The following is a 27138-nucleotide window of genomic DNA, read 5'->3' as shown; positions in this document are numbered from 1 at the left end:
TGTGGTTCTGTTGTGGCCTTTTTGTGTCTCTTCCTGCTCAGTATGTGTTAACTTGAGTGGCATTTTGCAGGTAGAGGCCAGGTGGGCTGCCTGACACTGCTCAGTAGGCTTGTTGAGTAATCCATCTATGCTTAAACGTACTGAGGCTGGTACCCAACCTTGATTCTCACTTACTGCCTGTTGAAACAAGACCACATCCCTCCAGAGTTAGAAACAAAGAAGGATGTTTACCAAAAAAATACCACACAAAAGACTGAAACGGTTGAAACAATCATTTAATTTTAATGAAAAAAGAAGGTCGTTCAGGAGAGGTCAGATAGGCAACACGTTTTAAAGAATGGCGTGGAATAGTTGCTATTAAGGTGATGGTTGCCACTACAAATCTGACAGGTAGAGTCATTGAACTCAGAGCAGCCCATCAGTCAGCCTGTACCTTATAACCTTGAATGAGGTCATAACCTGAATTCCTCATGTGTACCCCCTCACTGTGATTTATGAAGGCCTGCCGCGGGTACAAAAGCAGCTGCTTTGTGTAATGTGTAATTTGATGCCATTAAACGGCAAGTAATGCAAATATTATACAATGGACGTCTCTAATAATCATAAATCTGCAGCCTCATCATGATGCTCAATTATAGTAATTAGCTGCTGCATGCCAAAGTACAGACAGCAACATATGCTGCAAGTCAATATGGGCATCAGTGCCTCAGAAGTGACATTTTGACAGCGTAGCCTGAAGCGTGAAACCTGTTTTTCAGTGTAAATGATCTGTTTTCACAAATTCTCACTTTAAGAGATACTGAGTAACCTTGGCGTGCGCCCCTCTTCACTGTTACCATACCTCCTAATTGAATCTTTTTGCCACCTTTCTGAGGTGACATTGAGGGCTTTTTCATCACGCTGTTGCATAATGCATAGGTGCACCGTTCGGCTCTTATTATTCTTTAAACTTCAAACAGTGATGTGCTGAGATATTAGTTACCGTCCGATGCAGACTGATGTCATAATTAGAGCGAAACTGAGCAATGTAGCTGGGAAACACTCCAGCGGCACAACATGCACAAACACACAAAAACAGGAGCAGCGTTAAGTGAGAGGCACACATGAGCTATTGTTCCATTGTTTGATAAGGAATAACAAGAATACAAAGAATTTCCAGACCCTGTCTCCACATAGGAAGGGAGGCCGTGCTCCTCTTCTAAAGGACTTTCCCTGTAACAGCTTCAACATATGAGGCTAAGACTTAGTATTTTTTCTCGTTTGTAACCAGCGACCTCTGAACAGATCCTCTGTGCTGAGTTACAACCGAGCATGACTGGCTGCTCAACCAACTGCTTAACGTTGCTTCTTGACCCACCTTACGTGAGGGAAATAGGGATAAGGTGGAGAGGTGGCCAGCGAAATGGAGAGTAAAGCTCCTCTCATTCATGGATCTGAGTGTGTGTGCGTGTGTGTGTGTGTAACCTGGGAGACAGAGTCAACCAGAGCCGTAACTAGCTGTTCTTCTCCCTAGCAGATGTGATGAATGTTAACTCATACTCGATCGATTGCACATGATGAACGGCATGTTCTGAAGCGCCTGGTGTCACCACGTTATCTCACGGCCGACTGGGACAACTCTATTTGTTTTATGTCTGTGCTTTGCTCAGAACTGGAAGAGATGGGCTCCAGACACTTATCCCTTTACAGACATGCCGAGCCTTTATATATATATAGCCTATATGTGATGTTTGTTTTCCAGACAGCTTGGCCCACAGAGGAAACTGAGATTTTTTAAAGCATGTTGACACCTCCTAACAATTCACCCACCTCCATTCATTTTGTGTCTTCATTTGCTGAGTAGATAAATAACCTCTCCCCTGGTTTTTCACTCCTGCGTGCCGTAACTCCTCATATTAGTCCTCTTAGTCTCTGACACTGCAGCTATTAATGCCTGTTGCTCGTGTTTTATGTGTGCTGAATGGACTTCAGTGGACCTGAATTCATTGTAGATCAGTGTTCTTGTCTACAGGCTCTTGTCTACGGTGAAATGAAAAGTGGGGAGTATGTACAGTACAAAACAGCATTGTGTCATTGAGTACCAAGGTCTTTATGCAACAACACCTGGTGTGTAACTCTTGTGTAAGCAGCACCACCTTTCCTGAATGCCTGGACAGAGCCCATAGTGGTGGGGAGTCACTGAGGTGATTTGAAGGGAGGGTGGCAGGAAGGATGTTTAGGAGGATCTGACCTTCCTTCCTTCCATTTTTCTCCCCCTTTTCATTCCTCATTCCTCAATGCCTTGCATTTCTGCCGCTCTCCCTCACTTCCTCCTTCCATCCTAACGACTATTTCCTCCATTCTTCTCTCTTTCTACCCCACATTTTTTTGTGTTATTAAAAATCTCTCCTCACAAATCCTTTTTTCCCTCCCCTGTGCAGGACTTCAGGTCAGCGGTGACAGAGGCGGTGGGTGAGGAAGAGGAGCCTGTACTGGAGGAGCAGAGGTTAGGAGAGATACTGGGCGTGCTCCCCCAGGTCTACACCCTCCACAGCAGCATCCTCACTGAGCTGGAGGAACGCGTAAGCCAGTGGTAAGAAACACTGTGGACAATGTAGTCACAATATAGACAGAGAAAGTGAGACAGCCTACTACAGTATTGATGTCGCGTAATGGCCACAATTAATTACTTTTATTTTATTTGCACAAACATAAGACTGCATAAAATACAGATAATGAAAAAGAAGGAATGTGTCTGGAGAGTACAGCAGACCTCTGCTCAACTTAAGGAGAGAAACAAACAGTAATAACAAAAAAAAATAATAACTAAAAGAAAGAGAAAAAAAATCAGCTTACAGAAATACATTTATTCTCCACTGAACTCACAATAGTAACTCCACACATCCCAACCCTGCTTTAAAATGCACAGCAGGACGACATAATAATTTGGGAGGTCATTCCTCAACCAGGAGGCCTTGCATAGCTGTAAACTTTACTGCACTGAAGTGCTTTGGAGCAAGTCACTGTATACCTTCATAGGAGTTTATCATATTTATCATCTTCTCTGTCCTTTAAAAAAAAAAACATCCTAAAGCATTATTGCTGTACTTTTCTCATTCTTAAATCAGTGCTGATTTTTTAAGGGGTAGTTCTACATTTTGAGAAATGTGATTATTTACGTACTTGCTGAGAGTTAGATGATAAATTCTATACCCCTCTCATGTTCATTCATTCATTTATTCATTCATTTTCCATAACTGATTATAACTCTTATCCTGCGAGAGGCCTGTCCAGGGTACACCCCCATGCCAGACTATAACTGGGCTCTCATGTCTGTGCACTAAATATAAGGCAGCCTTCTAGCTTAGCTTAGCATAAAGACTGGAAGCAGGGGGAAACACCTAGCCTTTCTCTGGCCAAAGTTAAAACAAGCCTACTAGCACTTCTAGCGCTCACATGTTGTGCTACTGATTGTTTGTAATAAATTGACAGGTATGAGAGTTGTCGATTTTCTCATCTTACTCTCTGCGAAAACACATCTTTTCTGAAATGTCCTGAAACTGTTCCTTGAGACCGAGACCTCAGTTGTTGTGTTATAGTTGGAGACTCTCAACAGCAGCTTCTTTTTAGAGTTAACATTTTGAGATGTTCCACAAAGATGGTAAATGGACTCACTCTTGTGTAACGCCTTTCTAGTCTTCTGACCATTCAAAGCACTTTTATACTAACATTCACACACACACACATTTATACACTTGGGGTCAAGGCTACCACACGTGGTGCCTACTACTCAGTTAAAGTCATTCAGACGCACTCACGCACCGATGGAGGATACTTCGACATGTGTACTGGAGGAGCCTGGGATCAAACGACTTGCTCTACCTCCCGAGCCACAGCCAACCCAAAGAGACCAAAATGAAGTGCAGTCACAAATATTGTAGAATTTCCTGAAAAACAAATGACTTTCTGACTCGCAGAAGTTGCAGTGGAAAGCAAAATGTTTACATCTGTTTGTGAAAGGTTGTCAGTGAAGGAAGTCACTAACTGAGGAAGAGGTAGCCTGGTTGTAGGAAAGTGGTTACATCTTGAAAAAAAAGACGTTCTTGATATGCATCACACATTGTAGACTTTGGATATTTACATTTATGTAACTCACAAACATTCCCTGTGCATGAAGTGACTAAAGAGAATGTACCTAATCTCTGATTTTCGTTTATGCTCAGGGAGGAGAGCCAAAGGGTGGTAGATGTGATCCTGTCACGTCAGGAAGACTTCAAGGTGTTTGACACCTTCATCTCAGAGTATGATCGCAGCATGTCCTTACTGGAGGAGAGCTGCAAGGACAACCAGGCCTTCAGCGACATCGTCAAGAAATTTGAGGTAAAACGCTAATCAGACCTGAGCAGATAATGCAGCTCTTTGTTGAGTCTCCTGCCAACAGTAGGTCTTTTTGTCCATGTCCATATTTTCCCATTTTCCCTTGTGTTTTTACAACTGAGCGATACGGAATGTAGGTTCGGAGCACAGTTCAACACCAAATTATTCTCTTCAAAAGGGAGCTGGAAAAAATATTTTGATAGTCACGTATTCAAATCTGAGGTTTCGTTTCTCTGTTTGTGAGTGTGTGTTTCCAGGGAACAGAGATCGAACCTGGTATTTGTGAGTGTGTGTTTCCAGGGAACAGAGATCGAACCTGGTATTTCCCCTGGCACTCACTCAGAGGCTCTCAACTTAGATTTTGTCACCCAGCTTCCGCGGGGAGATAATGGCCTTTCTAAACCATCTCTATCCCGCTCCTCTCCATGGGACTGACCTTTCCTCTGCCATGCTCGCATATTTTATACCCACTCGACACCAAATACTCATTCTTTGTCCAGCATGGATCTCTTCATCCTTGATACTCCCTGGAGAGCAGGGCAGTGGGATTTAGATGACGGGATCAAAATTCAGCAAAAGCTCATTTTAAAACCATCACAGTGGTCTACGGATTGTGTGCCTGCCTGGTCCACTTAAATAACACTTTATCCTTATGTTGAGGAGGAATAGGTGTAGTCCAAGCTGATGACAAAGCAACTGACTATTTTTACTAAAAGACAGGACATTAAGAGAGCCTGTAGATAAGGCAACAGAGATACAGCGATGGATTTCTCATTTCCATGCAGCTGCGTCCTGGTCTATACAATTGACTCACAGTATACAGAGTTAAACCGGCTGTGTAGCAGCACACAGGTCCCTCTAAATTAAGAAAAATAGACGAGCCTTTCCCAGGCTTCTGTTTATGTTAAACTTAAGGTTTCACAAAGTTACCTATTTAACTCAACAACCCTCTCTCCCCCCCAAATGTATGCATTACCAGCTCCATGCTGTACTCTGATTCACTGTGAGTGGCTGACACAATGGTTCCAGGCGTTTCTAGTTTGATAAGAAAAGCTAACGGACAAGCCACCAACTGTCTCCGCTCATGAATATTCAGAAGCAGCTGCCCCTTCCCAGGAAAATTTTGGCTCTGCCAGACTTTAATAGAGCTGATGTAAACTGAAGGGAGTGGAGGTGAGAGAGATGAAGACTCTAAAGCGTCACACTGACCTTTAGCATCTTATAGCATGTTTTCACACCTGGTCTACATCAGCTCATGATTTAGCCCTCTCTAACCTTGATCAAAGTCGGTAATGTACTGCTTCATTTTAGAGTCATGAAGTTGATAGTAGTCCCTTTTCTCACATCATAAAACACTAACTGCTATCTAGAGTAGCCATAGATGGATTGACTTGTAAAGAATGATAGAGGTGATCATCTTATCTATGGACACAAGGAGGTTTTTTCTCTGCAGAAAGGTAGGGGTGCGCAATATGGAGAAAATCAAATATCACAATATTATTGACCAAATACCTCAGTATTGATATTGTAGGGTTAGCTATTGGTCCTTTCTCAAAATATTTACCCAGTGGCAACCTCTGGGGCTAAAAAATGAAGCCAACACTAAAGTGGCAACAACTGCAGTTCCTTGAATGGCCACTTGAGGCTGGCTCCACAAGCAAGTCAATCCCTGTAGATACCCAAGTTGAAATGTTCAAGTTTACAGCAGAATTAAACATGTTTACAGCCTGGTACGAAAAAAGGGTTTTGGTCTCTATATCTTATTTAAACATGACAACTGTGCTCAGCTGTTTACATTTTATTAAGGCTTAAAGTTACACATGATTTAGGGCGTGACTGCTTTGAGTGATATGTGTGTGCCATCCACTGACAAATAGTTACCACAGTGGCAACACTGGTTAGATACATAACCCCAGATTCACAGAGTATAGGCACAGTGGTAGCTGTCACTATTTCAGTGTGTTTTCAGTTCATGAAAGTTGATTGTAATGCTATGGTCGCCTATAAAAAGTATTGTTCAGTGTTCAGTTGTACTAAAGGACCCTCTAGGGAGTCAGACGCTCAGTTTTTTTTCAGTAAGTGTATTTTGTTTTAATGGTTTACAGCCTGTTTTAGAGAGAAAATTATCGTTAGCATTAGTATTATAACAGTTGTTATAAATGCACCATGCTAACCAAGGTAGCAGGTAGCTTTAGGGTTCGCTCCTGCACATATGGTCACTTCTGGCTCTTAAAGATTCAACATAGCGACAGCCAAAATGCCAAACTTGAGGCTTCGAAATGGGAGTCCACAAACCTCTGGGTGACATTACAGTGGCTTCATCCATTATTTTATATATGATATTTACACCATCGGTTCCCATCTGGTCCAGCCACAGGGACCAGATTTCTCCTTAGTCATGAGTTCAAGGTCCACACAGTTTAATATATTCAGTGCCAAACTTCCTCTGGCCATGTCGTTGAGCTAGTTTGCTGTCTTTGTTAAGTAGCTGTCCATTAGTCAGTCACTCTAAAGCAGGAAACAGCACTTCAAAATAAAAGCTCAGGCCTGAAAATTCAATGTAATTCAAATTAACGTGTGCCACTTTTGGACTGCGACCCCCCAGTTGGGAACCACTGGTTTACACAATGAGATTTCAGTAATGTGGATAATGATTAAGTGGGTTAAGCCAAATAGTAGAACAGCTACAACAGTCTGGTAAGAAAATGACATCACTTTACTGTAATGTTGCCTTCAAAAGCAGGAAAAGACAACACATGCAATATTACCATATCCAAAATCTAAGATGACGGTCGTCTCATATCATGATATCGATCTAATATTGAAATATCGCCCAGCCCTACAGAAGGGTCAGTCTGAATAAAAATCAGGCATTTTAGTACTCCTTATTTGTGTCCATATAAACACTGTGATTTATCATCTGCCTCTAAAATTAACACCCAGAGGCATCTTCAATAATCTTTCCTCAGTCCACAGGCAGATTCTCCACACCTGCCACTACATGTGCACACTGCATATCGTATTTACGTTTCCCACACTGCATATAAGCCTATAATCTGAGGTCTGTCCTTCCCACCCTCCCACACCAGGGCATTGTGTTTGTGTGTGATGGATGTTGCATTGAATCGGAGCACTGCCTTGGGAATTGCAAGGTGTGTGTGACCCCACTGTAATGAGGGAGAAGGAGGGCCGAGGGAGAGCAAGGAGGATCTCGCAGGTCATGGGATACTCTATGTGTACTACCAAGAGGGACGACGGTCATTTATCTGTTCTCTGTATGACAGCTCACAGGCCATTATACTTCACTGGGGTGGGAAACTCTGATTTGAATGTTTTTCTCACTGCTTGCAGCTATATTTGTGAATTTAAAAAATGTTCATCAATCTCTGCCATTTTATTCTCTTTCTTTGTTCCAAGACTTAAACCCTTACCTCCCTCAACATGTCTCTTTTTCTCCACCCTCCTTCTCCTCTGCCTTTTTTTTTTTTTTTTGCTACAAGCCAAAGTCCAGCGGTATAAGTGGTAGTAATTTCATTGTGGATGTGGTGATGACAGTGATGAAGTAGCCACAGACCCTGATCAGATCAGAGCTAGACCCTTACAGGATTAAAGCCTCCTCTCCACAGCCACTTGCTTGTTTACCAACATTGTGTTGTGCGTCTTTGTGTGTGTACATGTGCGTTTCTCCCTTTGTGTGAGACTGTGCGCCTGGTTGTATTGGTGCCTGTTTCGCAGGGACATGTCCATACACAAATTGCTTGGATCTTGTGAAACTACTTTTATGAAACGTCTTTCCAGAGCACGCCAGCTTGGATTTATATTCATGCCGTGGCCCGTGTTTGTGTAAAGCCTGTGTGTTTCCTCTTGTGCAAGAAGCCCAGGAGGAGAGGAGGAGGCTGTGCAGCAGGTGGATAGAGAGCGATAGAGGGAGAGAGCGATGGAGTGAATTCCTTGTAAAGGCAGCTGGGCAATGAGGCAGACAGAAGCTAATTAGAGAAGCAGCCTCCTTTACAACTCCCCAATTAGATCAGTTGTGTGTGCGCAGGCAGCAAATCAGCTGGCTGTGACAGAGTCTGAAAGGTGTGTTTGTTTGTCCACACATGTGTGTATGTGTGTGTGTATGTGTTTATCTCCCAGCACGAGGCTTCACACGCTCTCCCTCCTCTCTCCTCCTCCATTTGGCTTGCTCACCCAAACAAACCACACGCTAATTACCATCTCTGGAAAGCCACTTCCTCTGAACAAGTGTCAATTGGATGACAATTTACAAGCAACACTTGAGGAGAGCGGATGTTCTGAAGCCAAGCGAGTTTAATAATGGAGAGCTGGTTATTATTGTACTTGATGCATCACACGGTGATCATGAGAGAGGAGGAAAGAGAGGAGGGGGGCGACAGAAAGTGAGAGAAACTCAAACTGAGGCTGTTGTGAAGTTCAGGAGAAAAAGATGATGAGACGGAATAAGAAAAATAGAAACAAAAGGGGAAGTGAGTATTGGAGAAGGCCTGCTCATTAAAAGAGGCATCAGCTCTCTGTCTCACTTTTAAATCCTGCTCTGCTGATTGTGATAATGAAGACAAAGACTGGTGTGTTTTACTCCCATCCCATCCCTCCCCTTTACAGGCCAAATCAGTGTTATCTCATCGCCAGCCCAAGGTCTGTATGTGTGCTCGCTTGTGCGTGGAGGGGCACATCAATAATATATTGTATGTGTTTGTGAATGTGTGAGATGAGTTCAGTGCGTGGCTTCCTGTGTGTGTGCATGTGTGCAGTGTAAATAAGATGAAGATGCTGTTTCCCGCAGGGTGCTATCTGTGCCTCTCTAATGAAGGATAGGACTTCATTGGATTAGAAAAGACTGTGTGTGTGTGTGTGTGTGTGTGTGTGTGTGTGTGTGTGTGTGTGTGTGTGTGTGTGGGGGTGGGTGGGTGTGTGTGTGCTCCCAGTCTCCCGTTGCTCCTCTACTGCTCAGGGCATAAATACCTGTCAGAGACAATTAGATCCTGATTGATTTTCTAAAGCTCTCTTTGATTGTGCCAATTTCTGTCCCCTTTCACCTGCAAATGACTACTCTGAGAAGAAGAATGGGAGTTGTTCTGGGGTTTTTTGTGCACTGGAAAGATGCTTGAAGGTCAGCCGGTTTGATAGTGTCCCCGTGGTCACTCGTGACCTTGACTTGCAGCATCGTATTATAGAGGTTACCACCATGGAGCTGTGGTTTTCTGGGAGTACTTCAGGGGCCCTTTGATGGGGCATCACACTGAGCAAAATTTTAAAGGTGAACCATGCAGGGATTGTCGGTTAATTTTCAGCAGGGATAGTGAAAGAGGAAGCCAACCCCAGATTCACTTATTTTAAAAATGCCTCGCCATATGCCTATTTTTTCTGCACTGTGTCCATGATTTCGTAGCTTCCTCTTAAATGTCTGTGGCTTGCGGTCTGGCACTTGGTTGCCTCCTTTTTATAAAGTCCCCACCTCACCTGCACACTGTGTCCAGCAATGTCTCGAACACTGCAAAATAAGATGAAAATCCTAAAATACAGGCAGAGGGCAGAGTCCTTGCAGATAAATACACCGCCACACATTTCTACAAGGACATAAGTGATGATTGAGAGGGATTACTTTTGATCAGTTACTGAATGTAACATGTTTAAATCATCTTTAGAGTATCTGTCAAACATTTTTGTAACCTATGTGAAGTTATGAAAAAGTGTGTGTGTGTGTGTGTGTGTGTGTGTGTGTGTGTGTGTGTGTGTGTGTGTGTGTGTGTGTGTGTGTGTTTGTGTGCAGGCAAAAAGCCCAGAAGAAGCTGAAGTCCCATTGAAACACCAGCTGCTGCAGGTTATAGTGAGAGTACTTCAATATCGAATGCTACTCACAGGTAATACACAAACACATGGCAGTCTTTGAAGCAAGCCCCATTTTATCTCAGTAGTTGTCAGTGAGGCCAGTTAATGGGATAATAGTAACTGCTAGAACGTAGTGTAACAGTAGCACATGTGCAGCAGAGTGAGCTATAGAATGCTGCAGGAGTGGATCCTAAAAATGCATGTTCACTTCCCTCATCTTGAAGCCAGTGGGTTTTTGCATAGGTTTTTGATGAGATACATGACGAATGGTAACAAGCTGAAGGGATTCTTACATTCCGTTCTACAACTTAAAATACGTCAGTAAATATCTAATTCGTGAATTTTTTTAGCTTTTATGTGTCTTAAAGAAGGCGGCTGCTAACAAGTGGCTAAACGAGACAACAGAATGTCATAATGCCAGACACGGCTTTACAGCCCCGTTGTGGTGTTGACGATGAAGGCATGCAATCATGGTGTAGTTTGTCTATAGCCTAACGTTAGCTCTTTACCTTTGCCTATTGCATATATGCTTCAAAGATCATAGAAGTGGTGCTTATTTGGGAAAAAAAGTGGTCCAGTAGGACTGTATGGTCACTGGTGTTATTTTGAAGAACCTACAGCATCTGTATGAAGAGAGGGTCACCGTTAAAGCTCAGTCTATTGTCTGAGACTCTCAGCATCCCCTTTATGTTGAGTTTCAGATGCCTCCATCAGAGCAGAGGTTTTGCCTCCCTAAATGTAACACTAAGCTTTACAAATCGTCCTTTGTCCCATCTGCTATCACTTATCTTAACCAGCAGTGACCAGTAATGTCCATGATTTACCCCTGACAGTGTGTGATACTGGATTCTGTGTGTTATGTACTGTAATGTCTGCTTTGTTGTACTCATGACTACTGTCTGTATCTTAAATGGACAGTTATAAAAGAATTGTCTCCATATAAATTATATTTTCATCGCTTGCCCATTCTTTCTGTCTTCTCCAGATTACCTGAACAACCTCTCTCCTGATTCTAAAGAATACGAGGACACACAAGGTAAACCTGCAGAATGGAGCTCTGTGATGTTCATAACCGGAACCATAATAGTTTTTCTTTCAGTCCTCAAAGACGTGCTGACACACATGCATAGACTTACACACTGCAGCTGCTCAGCATGTATCAGGCTCTACTTGTTAAGCCACAGTCCCTGAGTGTGTCTTTATTGAATTGGCTTGTGCATAAATCTCTCTCTTTCTCTCTCTGTTTGTGTTGCAGCTGCCTTGGTGATCGTGTCCGAGGTGGCAGACCAGGCCAATGACAATCTGAAGCAGGGGGTGAGTTTATTCTGGATACACTCCATGTGTTTACAACATTCCAACTGTTTAGCTCCTGTTGAGTTTGATATATTCACAGCCCAGCGTGCCGTTATTGAGATGCGTCTTTATATTCTTGGCGATGAAAGAGCAATTTTTGGATGGAGATCAGGCGTGAAGAAGTTAGACAGCTGAGGTTTTCCCGTGTATGAATCCCCCTTCTAAATGACACGCCGGAGTGAAGGAGAGGTCTATCCCTCTTTGGCGCCGGCCTCCGCAGCTTGTTGATTAACACAAGGGGCAAGGAAAGATGATGTCATCACAAAGTCCCAGGTGTACCCTTACAAAGAGAGCAGTGTAAGGGTGGACATGGCTTACGCTCCCCCTCAAACATGAGCAGTTCATGGAGATAATTCACAAACCCTCCCCCCACTGTCTTTCTCACTGCCTGTCACTGTCAAGATCCCCTGCGCCTCCCCTTGGCTTGCCTCCTCTGTTTATCACACTCGCTTATTTTCCTCCTGCTGTGCACGTGCACCGACACACGCACAGGCTGACAGACAGTGGAAACACAGGCTCCCTCTATCTCTGTCACCCCTTATTCAGTTTTCAGTATCACATCCCTTTCCGCCTCCCTCCCTTTCATTCACTAACAAACAGGGACAGTTTCATTTGTCTCCTCTTCCGTCCATCACTGGATAATCTCCCTCCATCTCTCTCTGCTCCCTCAGGAGAACTTGCTGCGTCTGGTCCACATTGAGTACAGCGTGAAGGGCAAGAGGGACCTCCTAAAGCCAGGAAGGGTGAGCACCATGTGGCCAGTGTTACTGTCTCACTGTCAAAACACACCAACACATTGTTCTGCAACAACACACTGAGGAACAGCATGTGAAGGCCCTCACAGGGTCTAAAACAAAGTTGATGTAAGCAGCAAGTTGACTGCCTAATATGCCTTTTTAATGTTTTCTGTGTGTGCTGTTTCTTTTGGCAGATGTTTGTCAAAGAGGGCACACTCATGAAGGTCTCGAGGAAAAGCAGGCAGCCCCGACACCTGTTTCTGGTAATATTCTTAACATATCACTCTGTCAGACACGTTATTAGAGCGTATTAGCTAGTGTTTACGTCTTTCAAGGCCCAGACACATTAAATCAACATCACAGAACTAGCGCCGATGAAGGTCATCTGTTATGTTGCCTATGTCTCAGCCAAAATGTTGCACTTGAACACACCGCAAAGACTAAGCTACAGGCACCAGTAGTCTATATTCGTCATTCAAAAAGTGATCTCACGCCCTCCTGGCTTTTGCTGTTTGTTTGCTGTCCTCACTCCTGTTTCTCTGAACTGTCGATCAGAGTGATTTCACTCACATGATCTCCGTTGCTGATTTATCATGCTGAATAAGCGAAAAAACAGGACAGACCGCAAAAACTAGGGCGACAGACGCCCACTAACAGCCCGAAATTGACCGTCAGTTTGGTGTGTCAAGGCCCTAAAATACAGTTTTACCCCTTTATTGACTCCCACAGTCTCAAAGTATTAATTTGACATTTCAGGAAATATGTTTATTAGCTCTTTTGCCAAGAGTTGGATGAGAAGATCCACAACAATCTCGTATCTGTCTGTTAGAACCAAATGTACAGCCGTTGTGTGAAGATTGAAAAATCTGCCTGCCAGCATCTCTAAAGTTCACTAATTATCAGCCTGTATTTCATTTATGTAAAAATGACAATGTGGGGTTTTCCGGGGGGGGTTATGTGCCAGACTATTTCTTGGCTGGGTGCCGTGCTTTCTTGTAGTTTTCTGGCAGCCACAGTTTTTTTGTACAGATGAATCAAACAAGATTTAATGTGTTGATGATATTAGGTGTTGACAGGTGTATTTTTACCTTTTGATAGAGCTAGGCTAGCTGTTTTTCACTGTCTCTTGTCTTGCTAACAACCGCCTGGCTCTATGGGTCGCACTCCATATGCAATTATTAAATGATTATCAATGCATATTATCCAAATGTTTTAATTTCTATACGGGATTTTTTTTCATCCAGTGACTACACGCTACTTTTAAAACATAGCGTATTTGTAATGATCCATGATTAAAAGAACGCAGATGAATTTACTTCAGTTATCTTTTAATGATAGAACAGTAGTAAGTTTGAACGTAAACACGGCTCATAGGTTTACATCCATTACATTTCAACATCCAACTGGTTCAGCTGTAAGGAACGGACAGCTCAGTCCTACAAAACTAATAATCAGAATTTCAAGAATTGGGTATTACATTTTCGATTCTTGACTTTTTTGCATCGAGACAGACATAATCTTTTAAGAGAGAATTGATTTTTGTCCCACCACCAGGATCTAGCTTCAAATTAAACAGACAGATATGAGAGTGGCATCAATCTTCTTATCTAACGCTCCTCCAAAAAAGCAAATAAGCATATGTCCCAAAATGTCAAACTGTTCCTTGTAGGTTGTTAATATTATTCCATAATGTCTGACAGTATATTTTGTATTGTTCCATATTCAAATTATATTATAAACATATTCAAATACTCTGATTGAGCATGGAACTTCAAGACTCCATAATTTTGTACCCATTTCTCCAAAATTCAGCCTCTCATATTCTCTGGAAACTTTGTGATCTCCAGCAGTTTAAAAGAAAGTTCTGTGGGTTGCACATCATGACTTTGTAATGACAAAGGCCTAAATGATTGCTACATCAGTGATTTGACGTGGTGCACTACAGTAGAAAACACCTGCCATATTCCTGAAGCAACGGCGAAAACAATGCTAGCGTGGTCTGCAAAAATATGGGGGAATGTTGGGTGGAGGTCGGTTTGCGAGGAAGGTGAGGTTGGGAGGGGAGGGGGGGGGGTCACGAGGCCAAGGCTGTAAGACCTCCACTTGGCACCACACCCATCCAGAGAGGGCCTCCCTCTCCTCTCCGCTCTTCTCCTCTCCTCTCCTCTCCTCTCCTCTCCTCTCCTCTCCTCTCCTCTCCTCCCCTCTCAGGACTTGTTTTCCAGGGCCCCACTTCCTTACAGGATGTTTGGTGTGGGTCACTGGATGCTGGCTTCCTGTGTATTGGGAGGGGACTGACAGCAAAGTGAAGGCCAGACACCCTGTAGAATGCAGGGAGGAGGAGTTGGCGAAGGAGGGGTGGTGGTGCTACACAAACACATAACGTGAAATAGAGAAGCCCACTCTATTGTTCCATGCGCAATCAGTGCTGTCTCATGTTATGAGTTATGCTTGAGTTACATATCCGCAGGAGCGGCATTTATGATTTTGGCTCATACTAGTTGATCCAAATAGAATCTAACATGTCTTATCTTCACTTTGCTCTGTTCCATCATTCTCACAGCCCCCTCTAAACAGGATTGCATTTGAGCGATAGCTGAAAAGTGTTGGTGGTTGATACTTGTGGGCTATTAGGGTTATATAGCCATTCGCTCCCTTGAAGTTGACAGCTTCAGTGGGTCAGGTGTTATTTATGGGCTTTTAAGGAAAGAGAATCCAAACAACAGTGAAGATGAAAGCCATCACTCACCTCAGCGACGGAGAGAAGCTGCAACCATGTCATGAGCCTGGGCTCAAAGAAGAAAGAGAAGCAAGGTGAATGAGTGAGAGAAGGGATTAGAAGAAGGATGGAGACACAGAGAGCTGCCAGAGGGAAGAGAGTCTGAGTGAAGGAGTCAGGTGGAGGAGGTGAAGGGTTAGGAGGTGGAGATGAAACGCCACTGTTGAAAAAGTATATGTCTTAGGTGTCAAGGGGTCGAGTAGGTACATGTTGTGTCTCATCTGGGAAAGTCGTTTGTGAAGTATGTTAACTTGGCACTTGGTTGTGTTTCTGTGGAAGGAATCTTTGAGTAAATGAGCAGCGCAGGGTGGAGCAGACGAAATGCAGTGGCCACAGCCCAAAGGTCGTAGGCAGGGCCTCGGGCTTGGCTATCACACGCTGTTTTGTCTCCAGCCAGTCAGCCAGTGAACCCGTTAACTGCGGCTGTTTGTGTTGTTGTTGTTGTGGCGAAGGTGGCCGGTTCCACCCAGTCCTGGTTCTCAGTGTAGCCTGAGAAGGCTGGGAGGGTCGAGGGGAGGCCTGGAGTCTGGAGTAGGGAGGAGAATTCCTGGATGCTGCCTTTACGGCCCCAGCGGATGTTTAGAGCACACATTAGGTGTGACCAATTATGTCATCTCTTTTGTCTGGGAAGAAATGAAATACCTCTCATAACACAATGGGCTTCTCAGTGTGTTCACGGGATCACAATACTTTTCGTCTGACAAGCAAATAAACACTTTTAATGCCTCATTTTGTTGTGTGCATACATGGGAATTTTGTGCCGAGGGGTTTGCCAGACATAATGTGAACGCTGTGAAAGGAAACGTGATTTAAGTAGTTGAGACCAGAGGGTTGCTTTCAAGAAAGAAAGAATCAACAAAGAGGTGTGTGCTGCAATGTTAGATATTTCTCTTAAGATAACACCACCACCCTGTGGTAATCAGTGGGTATTACATACGGAAAAGCTGGGAATTGAGGTTTTACTCATTTTTGTAACCCACATGTGAATTAATTGCTGAACTGGCCCAAGGGCCCAAAGTGTCAGTGCCCACCTGCCCCCCACCTTGCCTCCACTTGTAAAATGTACTAACCAGGAAGAGACTCAAAATGACCACAAAGAGACACAAAATGACAAAAAAAGACTCTCTTTTGAAGAGTACGATAAGCAAAAAGGTGAAATCTAACATAATATACCTCTTCTTTCTTTCTGTGTTCCTTATCAGATGAACGATATAATGCTGTACACCTACCCTCAGCAGGATGGAAAATACAGACTCAAGAACACATTATCTCTGTCTGGGATGAAGGTACATTCATTTTCCTATCTCATCCCCAACTTCATCTCTGTGTTCAATGTTTTTTTGTCTGACCTGTGATGTGTTTTTGCCCCTCACACACACACACACAGGTGAGCAAACCTGTTCTTGACAACGTGCTGAACTGTCTTAGGATCGAGGTGTCCGACATCACTATTACACTCTCAGCCAGGTGAGCATGTGACTGACAGAACCTTGAAATTAATTTGTACAATTTCATTTACTGGCACAAGACTCCTTTTCTCCTGATTGACTCCTGTAGTCCAGAGCAACTCTAGATGTGATGATTAAAGCTTTTCGGAAGCATCTGGTGAACCTGTTTGTCTGTTTCTCTCCTCAGCTCAGTCGGGGAGCGGGAGGACTGGTTCCACACACTGAGTAGAGCCATAGCAGACCATGCTGCGGGACTCTGTACGTTTGATGGACCCTGCAGCGAGGTAATAAAAGTACTGCCATTTGTTAGCCACTGTGTGGAATTGTGAGGCAACACGTACATGAGCAACATAAAGCTGTTGTTTTGTAAAAATGTATTCATAAAGTAGATTCAAGAAAAACACTAAGGGACTGTTTATTAAGTCAGGACTAGTGGAACTTAAAGATTTAGTTGAGTTACAGATTAGTTATAGACAGGCCAAAACGTAGAATATCCTTGGACCCTCACAGTGGATAAGGAAAAACTCCCCCCAGAAAATCCTTCGATGGGGAAAAAATGATAGAAACCTCTGGAAGAGCAAATGAGGGGCAATCCCTCTTCCAGGACTGACAGAGGTGCAGTAGTTTTGGTGTTTAACATATCATATGTGCCCACAGGCCCGTGAGAAGTTGTGGATGGCCCTTGGTGAGGCTGCCCCTAGACTGGTGTCAGTTTCTCATGTGATGATGTGCATGAACTGCACCACTGACTTCAGCCTCACACTGAGACGACACCACTGCAACGCTTGTGGCAAGGTCAGATGCACAAAACTGCAAACACTACTTTGACTAGTAGTTGTTGACTTGTATTATTGTTTTGTTTCACTGTACTGGATGTCAAGTTTCAGGAGAGTTTTAACTGACCTGGACTAGAGCTACCAGTTGTAAGAAATTGTTTTGAATCTAATAAACTCATTGTCCTAGGTTCATCATTTAAGCTCCATAAATTATTGAATTAAAGAGTTACAATGTCAGTTTTTGATGTAGTGCTTTTGGTCATTCTATGCGAATGCTAGTTTCCTCTTTTGGGTCAAATATATTAGTCAAGCCAAGATAGCCCGCTGAAACTGGTTATTGTCTATCTGTGGTATGTAAATCTCTGTATATTCTGTCTCTCTGAGCAGGTGGTGTGCCGCGCTTGTTCCAGGAACAGATACCCACTGAAGTACCTCAAAGACAGGGTGGCCAAAGTGTGTGACCACTGCTATGCCGAGCTCAGGAAACAAGGTGAACCTCCACTTTCTGTATGTCTCACTGGTGTCTCACTGATGAAGGAGAGATATATGTTGATGTGCTTCTTCCTCTTTGATATGGTATCAACTGTGTGTGTGTGTGTGTGTGTGTGTGTGTGTGTGTGTGTGTGTGTGTGTGTGTGTGTGTGTGTCTGTAGGTGGCAGCATATCGGGGGCGTGTGGTAACACCAGCCCTCGGACTCACCGGGCCAGCCGTCCCCTCTCGGCTGTCTTTCAGAGCCTGCAGCCCCCGAGTTTGTGGAAGAGCAGGAAGAGCACCTCCTCTCTCAACCAGGTGGACGACACATGTCACACATCTGTACCTCTTTTTCATTTCAAACATGCATTTGACTAGCCTCAAAATATGACATTTTATTGGGGCAATTTTGATTACAATGTATCACACACTAGTCTCACAAACTCCAGTTCCACCTCTCAGTGTAAATATGCTCAACACAAACAGGTGAGTGAGGCTAGTTAGATTTGATTTGACTTTAGTGTGCTGGTTAATAGTCCACTGTAGTACTATACTGTATGTCACTGGTTCTTTATGAAATCTTTTCATAATCTGCTATCTATGCTTAATCTAAAGAATGTTCCCTGACCGGGAATCGAACCCGGGCCGCGGCGGTGAGAGCGCCGAATCCTAACCACTAGACCACCAGGGACCTGTAAATGGGCTATGGAGAACTTTTAATTTCAATATATGATATGCAATTACAGATTACATGGTATATGTATCCTAAAGAGGTTGATTTGTAAATAGACTTGTTTTCACAGCAGACAATTTGACGTGTCATAGTATGAAAAGCACAGGTATATTTAATAAGATTAATGACAGCTGCATTCCACCTAGGGAAGGCTGAGAAAAAGGTCCATTGTTTATGGTTTTGTTCCTTGATTTCTGAATAGAATCAATAATGGCCAGTGCTCAAACATCTCAATGCCAATACACAGTTTGCTTATAGCATGACATTAGAACACAGGCCCCCATAGACTTTTGAATTAAGTTCTCAAAGAGGACTAAATTTAAGTTCCCTGACCGGGAATCGAACCCGGGCCGCGGCGGTGAGAGCGCCGAATCCTAACCACTAGACCACCAGGGAGCTATATACTGAGACAAGCTTGTGAAGTGGAATTTCAGGTATGTGTGACAGCTCATTTGCCACAGATGCTAATGTGTAGAGCACAGCAGCAGCCAGTAGGGTTCACTGTCTACCTCTTTACCCTTCATTCCTATTGTCAGGGGTTGCACAAACAGAAATATAATGCAAACTTGCTCCTGCAGTTACTATTTTGAAAATACTTAGATAACCCTCAGAGACCTAAATAGACCAATTTTTATTACTTTTTCGGGGGTAGATGGGATCTTTTGGGGGAGACAGCAGGTCAACAGTATACCCCACACAGAAGTGGCATACATCACCTGAAAGCATGAGGATTTATTTAAGATGCAGCTCAGCACTGTGTGTCAATTTTTTCTACTCATGAATCTGTAATAAATATTGTGTTTTGGTCAAAGCCTAGGCAAATTTTAAAGATTTAGACTGTATAAGGGCTTAGAACATCATGATGAAAGGATATGATGGCCATTCTCATGCTCATTTATGTCTCATAGGTTGTTGCAGCAATTTTTGGTTGCCACCATTTGTTACACAGTTTGGGTGTTAAATTTAAGCATTTTTTACCACTCAAGAGTTGTTAACAATGGTCAAAAAATCCTCCAGAACACCAGTTTTTCATATCACCTTTTCACGTGATTGTTGATATGACAAACGACATGTTGGAGCACATTTGTGGGTGTATGCACGATTGCATGTAAACAGGAATTCATTTTCATTAGCCCTGTAAATTCCTCTTCTCAGTGTAAATATGGTCATGATAGATGGTGAGTGACAATTGATTTGAGTTTAGTTTGAATGAAATCTTCCGCACTTTGAACACATAGTTGTCTGCTATAGTCCTACATGCCAATGGTTTCTAAATGGCCTCTTCTGTTAAGTAATTGTGCAAAGATTATATTCCCTGACCGGGAATCGAACCCGGGCCGCGGCGGTGAGAGCGCCGAATCCTAACCACTAGACCACCAGGGACTTATTGGAGTGTTTGTTGTATAACCTTGTGTCCTGGAATGTCAGGCATGTGTGACAACTACACAAAAGATGCTAGTGTGAAAACCTTAACAGCTGCCAGCTGGGTTCAGTATCTACCTCTCCACCCTTTACTCCCATCGCCAGGGGCTGCAAAAACAGAAAAGTAATGCAATCCTGCTCCTGCAGTTACTATTTGTGTAATTACTTATTTATTACTTACAGTCTTTATGACTCACATGTCTATAATGCATTATAAACATACTTATGATACATTATAATCTTATAAACACATTATAAGGCATTCTATATTGATTTTATAAGTTCAAGTATCATAGACTTGAAAATTGCTGGTCACTCAATGACATTTTCTTTGTTGAAAGAATCACAGATTATTATTGTTCTCATACATTATTATAATTTTATAATCCATTGTAGTGTGTTACTCTAAGTGGTCATTGGGTGTTTTAAGTTTCAGTGATCTGCCTGTGCCTCAGAAATTTCATTACTTCATATGAAGGGATACTTTGGTGTTTTTGAACCACATCCATGTCTGTGTGTGAAGATGACCAGTGTTTGTCTACCCCCAAACTGGCAGCTCCCGGAGCTCCCTGCCTGCTGGCACAGGGAAAGCCAAATACCAGTGCACACACTCCCCAGACAGTGGTGACACAGACCTGGTTAGGATGACCACTGGAACTCACCTATAATCACATTAAGATGCATTATAAAATGATTATAATGTACTGTAACTATGAGAGTAATACACTGTGATCCTTTCAACAAGATTTTTGTTATAAAGTAGTATAAATCAAAGTGCTTTAAGCAGATTATAATGTATTATACGTATATTTATAATATATTATAGACAAGGGAGACGTAGAAATTGATACCCAAATAGTAATTGCAGGAGCAGGATTGCATTACATTGCTGTTACTGCAACCCTAAAGCCCTAAAGACCCTAAAGACAGGAATGAAGAGTGGAGAGGTAGATAGTGAGGCAGCTGCTCTGCTCTATACACTAGCATCTGCAGCAGTTGTCACTCAAGCCTGAAATTCCAGTTCACAAGCTTGGTACCCACAGACAGGTCCCTGGTGGTCTAGTGGTTAGGATTCGGCGCTCTCACCGCCGCGGCCCGGGTTCGATTCCCGGTCAGGGAACTCTCTTTAAGCTTCACAATAGAGGCCATTTGGTTAAGAGCCCATGACATATAACACTACAGTGGACTAGTACATGCTGAAAATGAGGATGTCTCATTCAATCTATCATGGCCATATTCACAGAAGACAAAGTGGAGCTTGTGAGACTACTGTGTGACACAAATAAATAAACACATTCATATGTCAGTAATGCATTACAACCATGGGCGTCATAGAAAGTCTTAACCAAAATTGGATTTGTTGTTCCTACTGTCAGTTCTTGTTTAAACTGTCAGAAAAAGTGGAGACTGTCATTTTGTAGTTTGTGGGACAATAATATTGCCAAAGGATTCCAAATCCAGTTCCTCCATTTGTGTCTCTGCATCAGTGTAAGCTCGTGTGTATCTAATGTGTCATGCTTGTCATCAGGTGTCGCTTACTGTGGAGGGCTCCACCATGAGCGGCAGCCTGCAGCGCCGGAAGAAAAGCAAGAGGAAGTGGAAGCGACTATGGTTCCTCCTCAAAGACAAGGTGCTCTACACCTTCACAGCCCGTGAGGTGAGGGGGCACAGAGTCTCCCACACCAGCCCCAAAGCACTCACACACACACACACACACACACACACACATGATCACTCTATCACAGAGGCATTACCTTGGTCTATCCTTTTCCTCCTTCACATCTGACCAATGCAACAAAGAACTATTTAACACTCACATTTCCGCTGCTCAACCTTCCCTCCTGGGCACAACACTTTACGCGACTAATGGCGGGACTCTCTGTGCTCTCTCTCTGTTTCTTTTGACAAGTGTGCATCTCAGTGTTGTGCACTGCTTTGTTCCTCTTCAGGCATGAAATTCTTGTTATCCACATACTGCTGCTGACAGCGAGATTTGTTGTTTTAAACCTGTATGCCTGTGCTTGATGTCTTCACTCTGCTGTGTTCAGGATAAAGTGGCTTCAGAGAGTCTACCTCTGCAGGGCTTCACTGTCAAGCTGACTGAGAGGCCAGAAGGAGAGGAAAGCAGCAATGTGTTCCACCTCTACCACAAGAAGACCCTGTACTACACCTTCAGGGCCGACGATCCACACACTGCACGCAGGTACTGTATTTCATTGATATGAGCAGAGATATGGGTTTATTGTATTGGTGCTGAAGCAGTCATGAAAACTCTGTTCCCTGACCGGGAATCGAACCCGGGCCGCGGCGGTGAGAGCGCCGAATCCTAACCACTAGACCACCAGGGAGCTATATACTGAGTCAAGCTTGTGAGTGTGCAAATGGCATGTGTGAGAACATGTGTGGTATGTGAAGCAGACAGGCAGCACTGTGCAGGCAGCTCTGTGCATTTTCCTCACAGTTCTACATGACATCTTGTAGAACATTGTTCTCCTTCGTGATGGTGAGAGTGCCTCCATATGGGTTAAAACTAAATTTGTCGAGATCGTCTCTTTTTTCCAGACCTAAAACACAACTTTGTTTTAACTCTGTGGTGTTAGGGTTGGGCAATATATCGATTATACACTGATATCATGATATGAGACTAGATATCATCTTAGATTTTAGAAAACATAATATCGTAAGCGTTGTCTTTTCCTGGTTTTAAAGTACAGAACACAAAACAAAGTGGATATGTCAGCCAGTAGTAGATTATTGGAGATATATTGGTATCTGTGTATATGTAGCCCAACAAGTACAAAGAAATTGCACTAGGTTTGATGTAATGTAGGAACAGTGTCTTAATTACATTTTTTTTGTAACTCTGCGTCCCGAGCACTTCTCTACAACTCTACAGTCAAGTGAGGTTTGACCCATTTTAAATAGTCAAATTTGTGGTAAAGATAGGGTGATTGGGCAGAGGTCATGCAGAATTCATGCAAACTGGCTGAATTTGCATTAGTTGTTGCAATCGCAACATCCCGCAGGGACTGGTTTTCAATGGTGTGTATCAGTTTTTAAAATTTAGAGTTGTATTTCCATAAAGTTTGGTATAAGTCAAGCTCCAGAAAAACTGGATCCTTCATTTCCCATAATGCAACCTGCACAATCCTTTTGTGAGCCCCTCCCCGCATGGTAAAATCAGTAGTCTGGAACTAGTAAAGTGACTTTGTCTTGTAAAACCAGTGGCGTGCCCCTTTAAGTGTTGTGTTAAAAGGTCTCATGTTGCTTATTTCTTGTCTTTCAGGTGGGTCAATGCAATGGAGGAGGCTACTGTTTTATAGCACCTGCTCAGTGAACTGAACACGTCCTGCTGTCTGTGACTGCTAGAAACTCCTCCGTGGAGCACAACATAGCTACCTGCTGCTTCTGAACTCAGACCATCAGTAAGAATTCATCACATCTGACCTGTTGTGGAATATTATGTGACAATGTGATCACTAGGCAAGGCTGCCACCCAATGGTAGGAAGGTAACAGTGGCTGACAACAGTGTGTGGAAAGGAGAAGAGGAAGGAAACCCCTTTGATTCCCAATGTGCTGATCCAGCCCAGTTCACAGGAGCCTTCGATTTTTAGGAGTAGCTTGGATTCATCAAATGCGTCATCCAAGAGAACATTTTAGTTCCTCTGTTTTACCTTTTCATAAGGATAATCCCACAAAAAATGTTCAACTCTTGGCTGTATTTTGATGTCTTTTACCTGAGGTTCCACTGGATTATTAAACCACTTTTTTGGCTCTGCAGGAGAACATCACATCCTTCATTTTTATATGTGAGACAGTCTCAGCCTGTGTTCTGTGATGGGTATAACATCACAAACAATCTTTGCTCCATAGTAGTGTTTGCAGCTAGTAAAAGGGAAAATACTGGTCACCGTTCTAGAGAGATATTTGGTATTCTGAATATATATTGTGAAATATACACTGCAGATATTGAAGTGAATTATAGGATTTGTTTGTATAGAAATGGTGTTACATGATGTTCTGGGTAAGAGGTCATTTTAATCATCCCGGTGTGTGTACATTATATTTCTTGTGGAGTTTTACTATTATATTGAATCTACAAAGCTATGGAATGACCCTCAGCATGACAACCACTCAGTATTTCTAAAGACGAACACTTTCAAAGACACTTTGTATTTGAATCTGTAGGTTTTGAAAAAAAACACCATACAGTTCTGAAGTGCCAATTAATTTCTTCCAGTTGAATGCAGTGCAATTTGCAGTTGATGATGAATGTGCCTGAAATGAAATTGTACTCCTTGTTTGTCTTTATATCATCAAAGTACTGTACTACTGTCGTGTCTCCAGAAGAGACCTTGATAACATTAGCTTTTTATCTACTCTTATATACTTTAACCTGCTAGTATTTTTTGAACAATTCAGTTACAGCCCAGTAACATAAGAATATACTATTGTGCCATTTTTATTAATGCCTTTTTTTCATGCTGTATACACTGCTGGATAAAATCACACTTTACCTACTTGGACTTTATGGAAACGGCTGGAAAAAAAAAATAAAGCCATCGTCATACTACCGATAAACTGCCAGTGTTAAGAGTCACCTGAGCCGCTCATTTCTTCAGCAGTAGTGTGACACTGGAGCTTCACTCTTCTCTACTGTTTTAACATAACCCAGCATCCATAGTTTCTCTTAAAGGGACAGTTCACCCCAAAATCAATACAACAGATTTTTCCTCTTACCTATAGTGCTGTTTAACTATCTAGATTGTTTTGGTGTGAGTTGCAGAGTGTTGGAGATATCAGCCGTAGAGATGTCTGCCTTCTCTTGAATATATAATGGAACTAGATGGCACTCGGTTTGTGGTGCTCAAAGCACCAAAAAAATACATTTGAAAAACTCAACAGCAATGTCTTTTTACAGAAATCATGACCCGGTTACTCAAGCTAATCCACGGACCTTGTTGTGAGCAGTTTCATACGGGAACTATTTTTTTTCGAATAAACTACACCTGCCAAGAGTATCACTGCACAGAAGGAAACGTGCATCTACTCATGAACCAGCGGCTCGTGCTTGTGACAGCACGAGATGTAAACATTAATGGCATCCTCTTTGGCTGAGCTTTCACATTAGTTGCCTCAGTTGTGCTAGATGAGCCAGCAGTAGATCCTCTGCAACTCACACTAAAACAATCTAGATTGATAAACAGCACTACAGGTAAAGGGATAGTTTGTATTTTTGATTTTGGGGTGAACTGTCCCTTGGAAATAACCTACCTAAAGGCATTATCTGGTCCGTTTGGAATGCAGCTGTTCTGTATGTGATCCTTCACCCATCAGACATCATTATTTCTAAAGCACACATTTGTTCATCATGTACTGTTAAGCTTTTCTACCTGTTTCTTATGTGCCATATCTATAGTGTTAATTATGGATTGTACCTCTTGCATATAGTGCATTGTAAATGTTTATGTATATAGAAACATATTGAAATAAACTCCTTTAAAAAGTTTACTTTGTGTGCTTTCACTGTGCTGCCTTTTCTTACTTACAAATCTGTTTATTATAAATTATAAACTGAATGCACAGTTACAGAAGCACTTGTACAACGATATCCATTCCAGTACAGCAGCCCTCGAATATGTTTGGTAAATATAACACCGTATTTTGTATACACAAGATTGTATTTTATCATAAGTTGCTCATATTATTCAGTCTTTCGTCTCAACCCCTATGCCTACATGTATATTCAAATATATACGATTTAGAAAGAAAACAATGCACACACAAATACACCTTATACAGACACAAATCTCAGCAGCTATAATTATGAGCCTCACAGAAGCAGTTGTTATTGAACAGTTTTTGCGAGGCATTGTATTAGATTGTACATGTGTTCATGTTCCACTCATCCCTGTAAGTAATTAATGCCAGAATAATGCTGAAATAAGCACAGAGTAGACTGCACCTGTGTGTGCCTATTGTTTGTGGCACTGGCAAACAGTTTTGTTAAATACCTCTTTCATCCAGCAGAGGGCAGCAGTACATCAAGCCAACAGATCTCATTGGAACCTGGTTTGTCCACCAGTATCAACTTGGAGTTGGGGGATGTTAAGATGATAAGATGCAGTTATAGAGATGGAACTTTAATTTGCAGATCAAACTTACTAGTGGGTGATATGTACAGCTCTGTTTTACATCATTAATTGAAAATGAATCGAAACTTAAACTCAGTCTTGAATTGCAAACATATTGCTTTCAACAGGAAACAAGAAGTGGGAAGAGAGAGAAGAAAAGGGTACACTGCTGTTATATGTGTAGTGGTGTGATACCAGATGTCTCCTCATGCTGTGTGTATACTATTTATACACACACACACACACACACACACACACACACACACACACACACACACACACAGATGCATGAAATGAAATTATTATTTATGCTTGGGAGTAATGTTGGTGTATGTAAGGATGGCATTTTAAGGGGCAATATCATTGCAGACCGTGTTTAAGACAAATTCTCCACTTGACAGATGTATTTTGAAAATGAGCTTAATGTTCAAGTCTGTTCATTAAAAAGAGTGGCTTGCAGAAATATTACGAAAGAAAACTTAACAGCAGTGATTTCCCAGCCAAACCTCTGACGTTTAAATCTAATATTTCACTTGAAATGAATTCAGCTGACTGATGTGTTGCTTTGCAGGAAATGTTTGGAATTTCATTTTGGAAGCAGTTTGCAAGACTGCACTTTGATCATCCTTTCTTTTTTGGCTTTTTGTTTTTTTGTTACGGTGTAAAAAGGTTATGTCGTGGAAAAGTCAGGGAAGAGAAAGTGACTTCAAGTTGTTGCAGGGAACACAGTCAGAAAGTCCCAATTTACACCCTGCAGCAGTCAGTGTTGTGTCAGTGACTGCCACGTGTCCTTGGTTTACATCATCCATTCAAAAGATCAGCCTGCTGTGATGTCCGCTCTTGTCAAGTTCTAATTATTATTTTAAAAGAACTACGATGCCCTGACTACAAACAAGAAATACTGCATCTGTCAAGCCAATGAATGTGCATATGTCATGCTGGATCAGAATTCAGTGATGCTGCATTCCATTAATTTCCTCTACACTGATTAACCCAAGGGAGGTACTCTAATTTTAGGTCAAATTAAGGTGACATATTTGTATCACCCGGTGGGATTACACATCATTACTGGTAACT

At 42.4% G+C, this 27138-nt stretch overlaps 1 protein-coding gene and 5 non-coding genes across 7 annotated transcripts in view; 2 read left to right on the top strand and 4 right to left on the bottom strand.

Annotated features, from left to right (window-relative positions):
* The window catches only part of fgd5a (FYVE, RhoGEF and PH domain containing 5a), a 44517-nt gene extending 19079 nt beyond the window's left edge, over window positions 1-25438 (top strand). Inside the window, exons 6-21 of one of the 2 annotated variants that reach the window (XM_049573617.1) lie at window positions 2421-2572; window positions 4203-4359; window positions 10148-10238; window positions 11192-11242; window positions 11462-11520; window positions 12231-12302; window positions 12491-12559; window positions 16278-16361; window positions 16463-16542; window positions 16711-16807; window positions 17181-17318; window positions 17687-17789; window positions 17953-18089; window positions 21455-21556; window positions 21975-22129; window positions 23213-25438. In XM_049573617.1, the coding sequence (XP_049429574.1) occupies window positions 2421-2572; window positions 4203-4359; window positions 10148-10238; window positions 11192-11242; window positions 11462-11520; window positions 12231-12302; window positions 12491-12559; window positions 16278-16361; window positions 16463-16542; window positions 16711-16807; window positions 17181-17318; window positions 17687-17789; window positions 17953-18089; window positions 21455-21556; window positions 21975-22129; window positions 23213-23249 (1584 nt within the window). In that variant the 3' untranslated portion in view covers window positions 23250-25438. Of the gene's footprint in view, window positions 1-2420; window positions 2573-4202; window positions 4360-10147; window positions 10239-11191; window positions 11243-11461; window positions 11521-12230; window positions 12303-12490; window positions 12560-16277; window positions 16362-16462; window positions 16543-16710; window positions 16808-17180; window positions 17319-17686; window positions 17790-17952; window positions 18090-21454; window positions 21584-21974; window positions 22130-23212 lie in introns of both variants that reach the window. The other variant, XM_049573607.1, reaches the window with a different exon arrangement.
* On the bottom strand, window positions 18391-18462 carry trnae-cuc (transfer RNA glutamic acid (anticodon CUC)). Its single transcript has one exon. It is a non-coding gene; the product is annotated as a tRNA-Glu (tRNA).
* On the bottom strand, window positions 18829-18900 carry trnae-cuc (transfer RNA glutamic acid (anticodon CUC)). The gene has a single exon. It is a non-coding gene; the product is annotated as a tRNA-Glu (tRNA).
* On the bottom strand, window positions 19816-19887 carry trnae-cuc (transfer RNA glutamic acid (anticodon CUC)). The gene has a single exon. It is a non-coding gene; the product is annotated as a tRNA-Glu (tRNA).
* Window positions 20975-21046, top strand: trnae-cuc (transfer RNA glutamic acid (anticodon CUC)). The gene has a single exon. It is a non-coding gene; the product is annotated as a tRNA-Glu (tRNA).
* trnae-cuc (transfer RNA glutamic acid (anticodon CUC)) lies at window positions 22203-22274 on the bottom strand. The gene has a single exon. It is a non-coding gene; the product is annotated as a tRNA-Glu (tRNA).
* Window positions 25439-27138: the final 1700 nt, after the last annotated feature.

Source organism: Epinephelus fuscoguttatus, linkage group LG1 (assembly GCF_011397635.1).
Source record: "Epinephelus fuscoguttatus linkage group LG1, E.fuscoguttatus.final_Chr_v1".
Taxonomy (NCBI): Eukaryota; Metazoa; Chordata; class Actinopteri; order Perciformes; family Serranidae; genus Epinephelus; species Epinephelus fuscoguttatus.
Note: the sequence above shows the minus strand (reverse complement) of the source record. Positions and strands in the feature narration are given on the sequence as shown.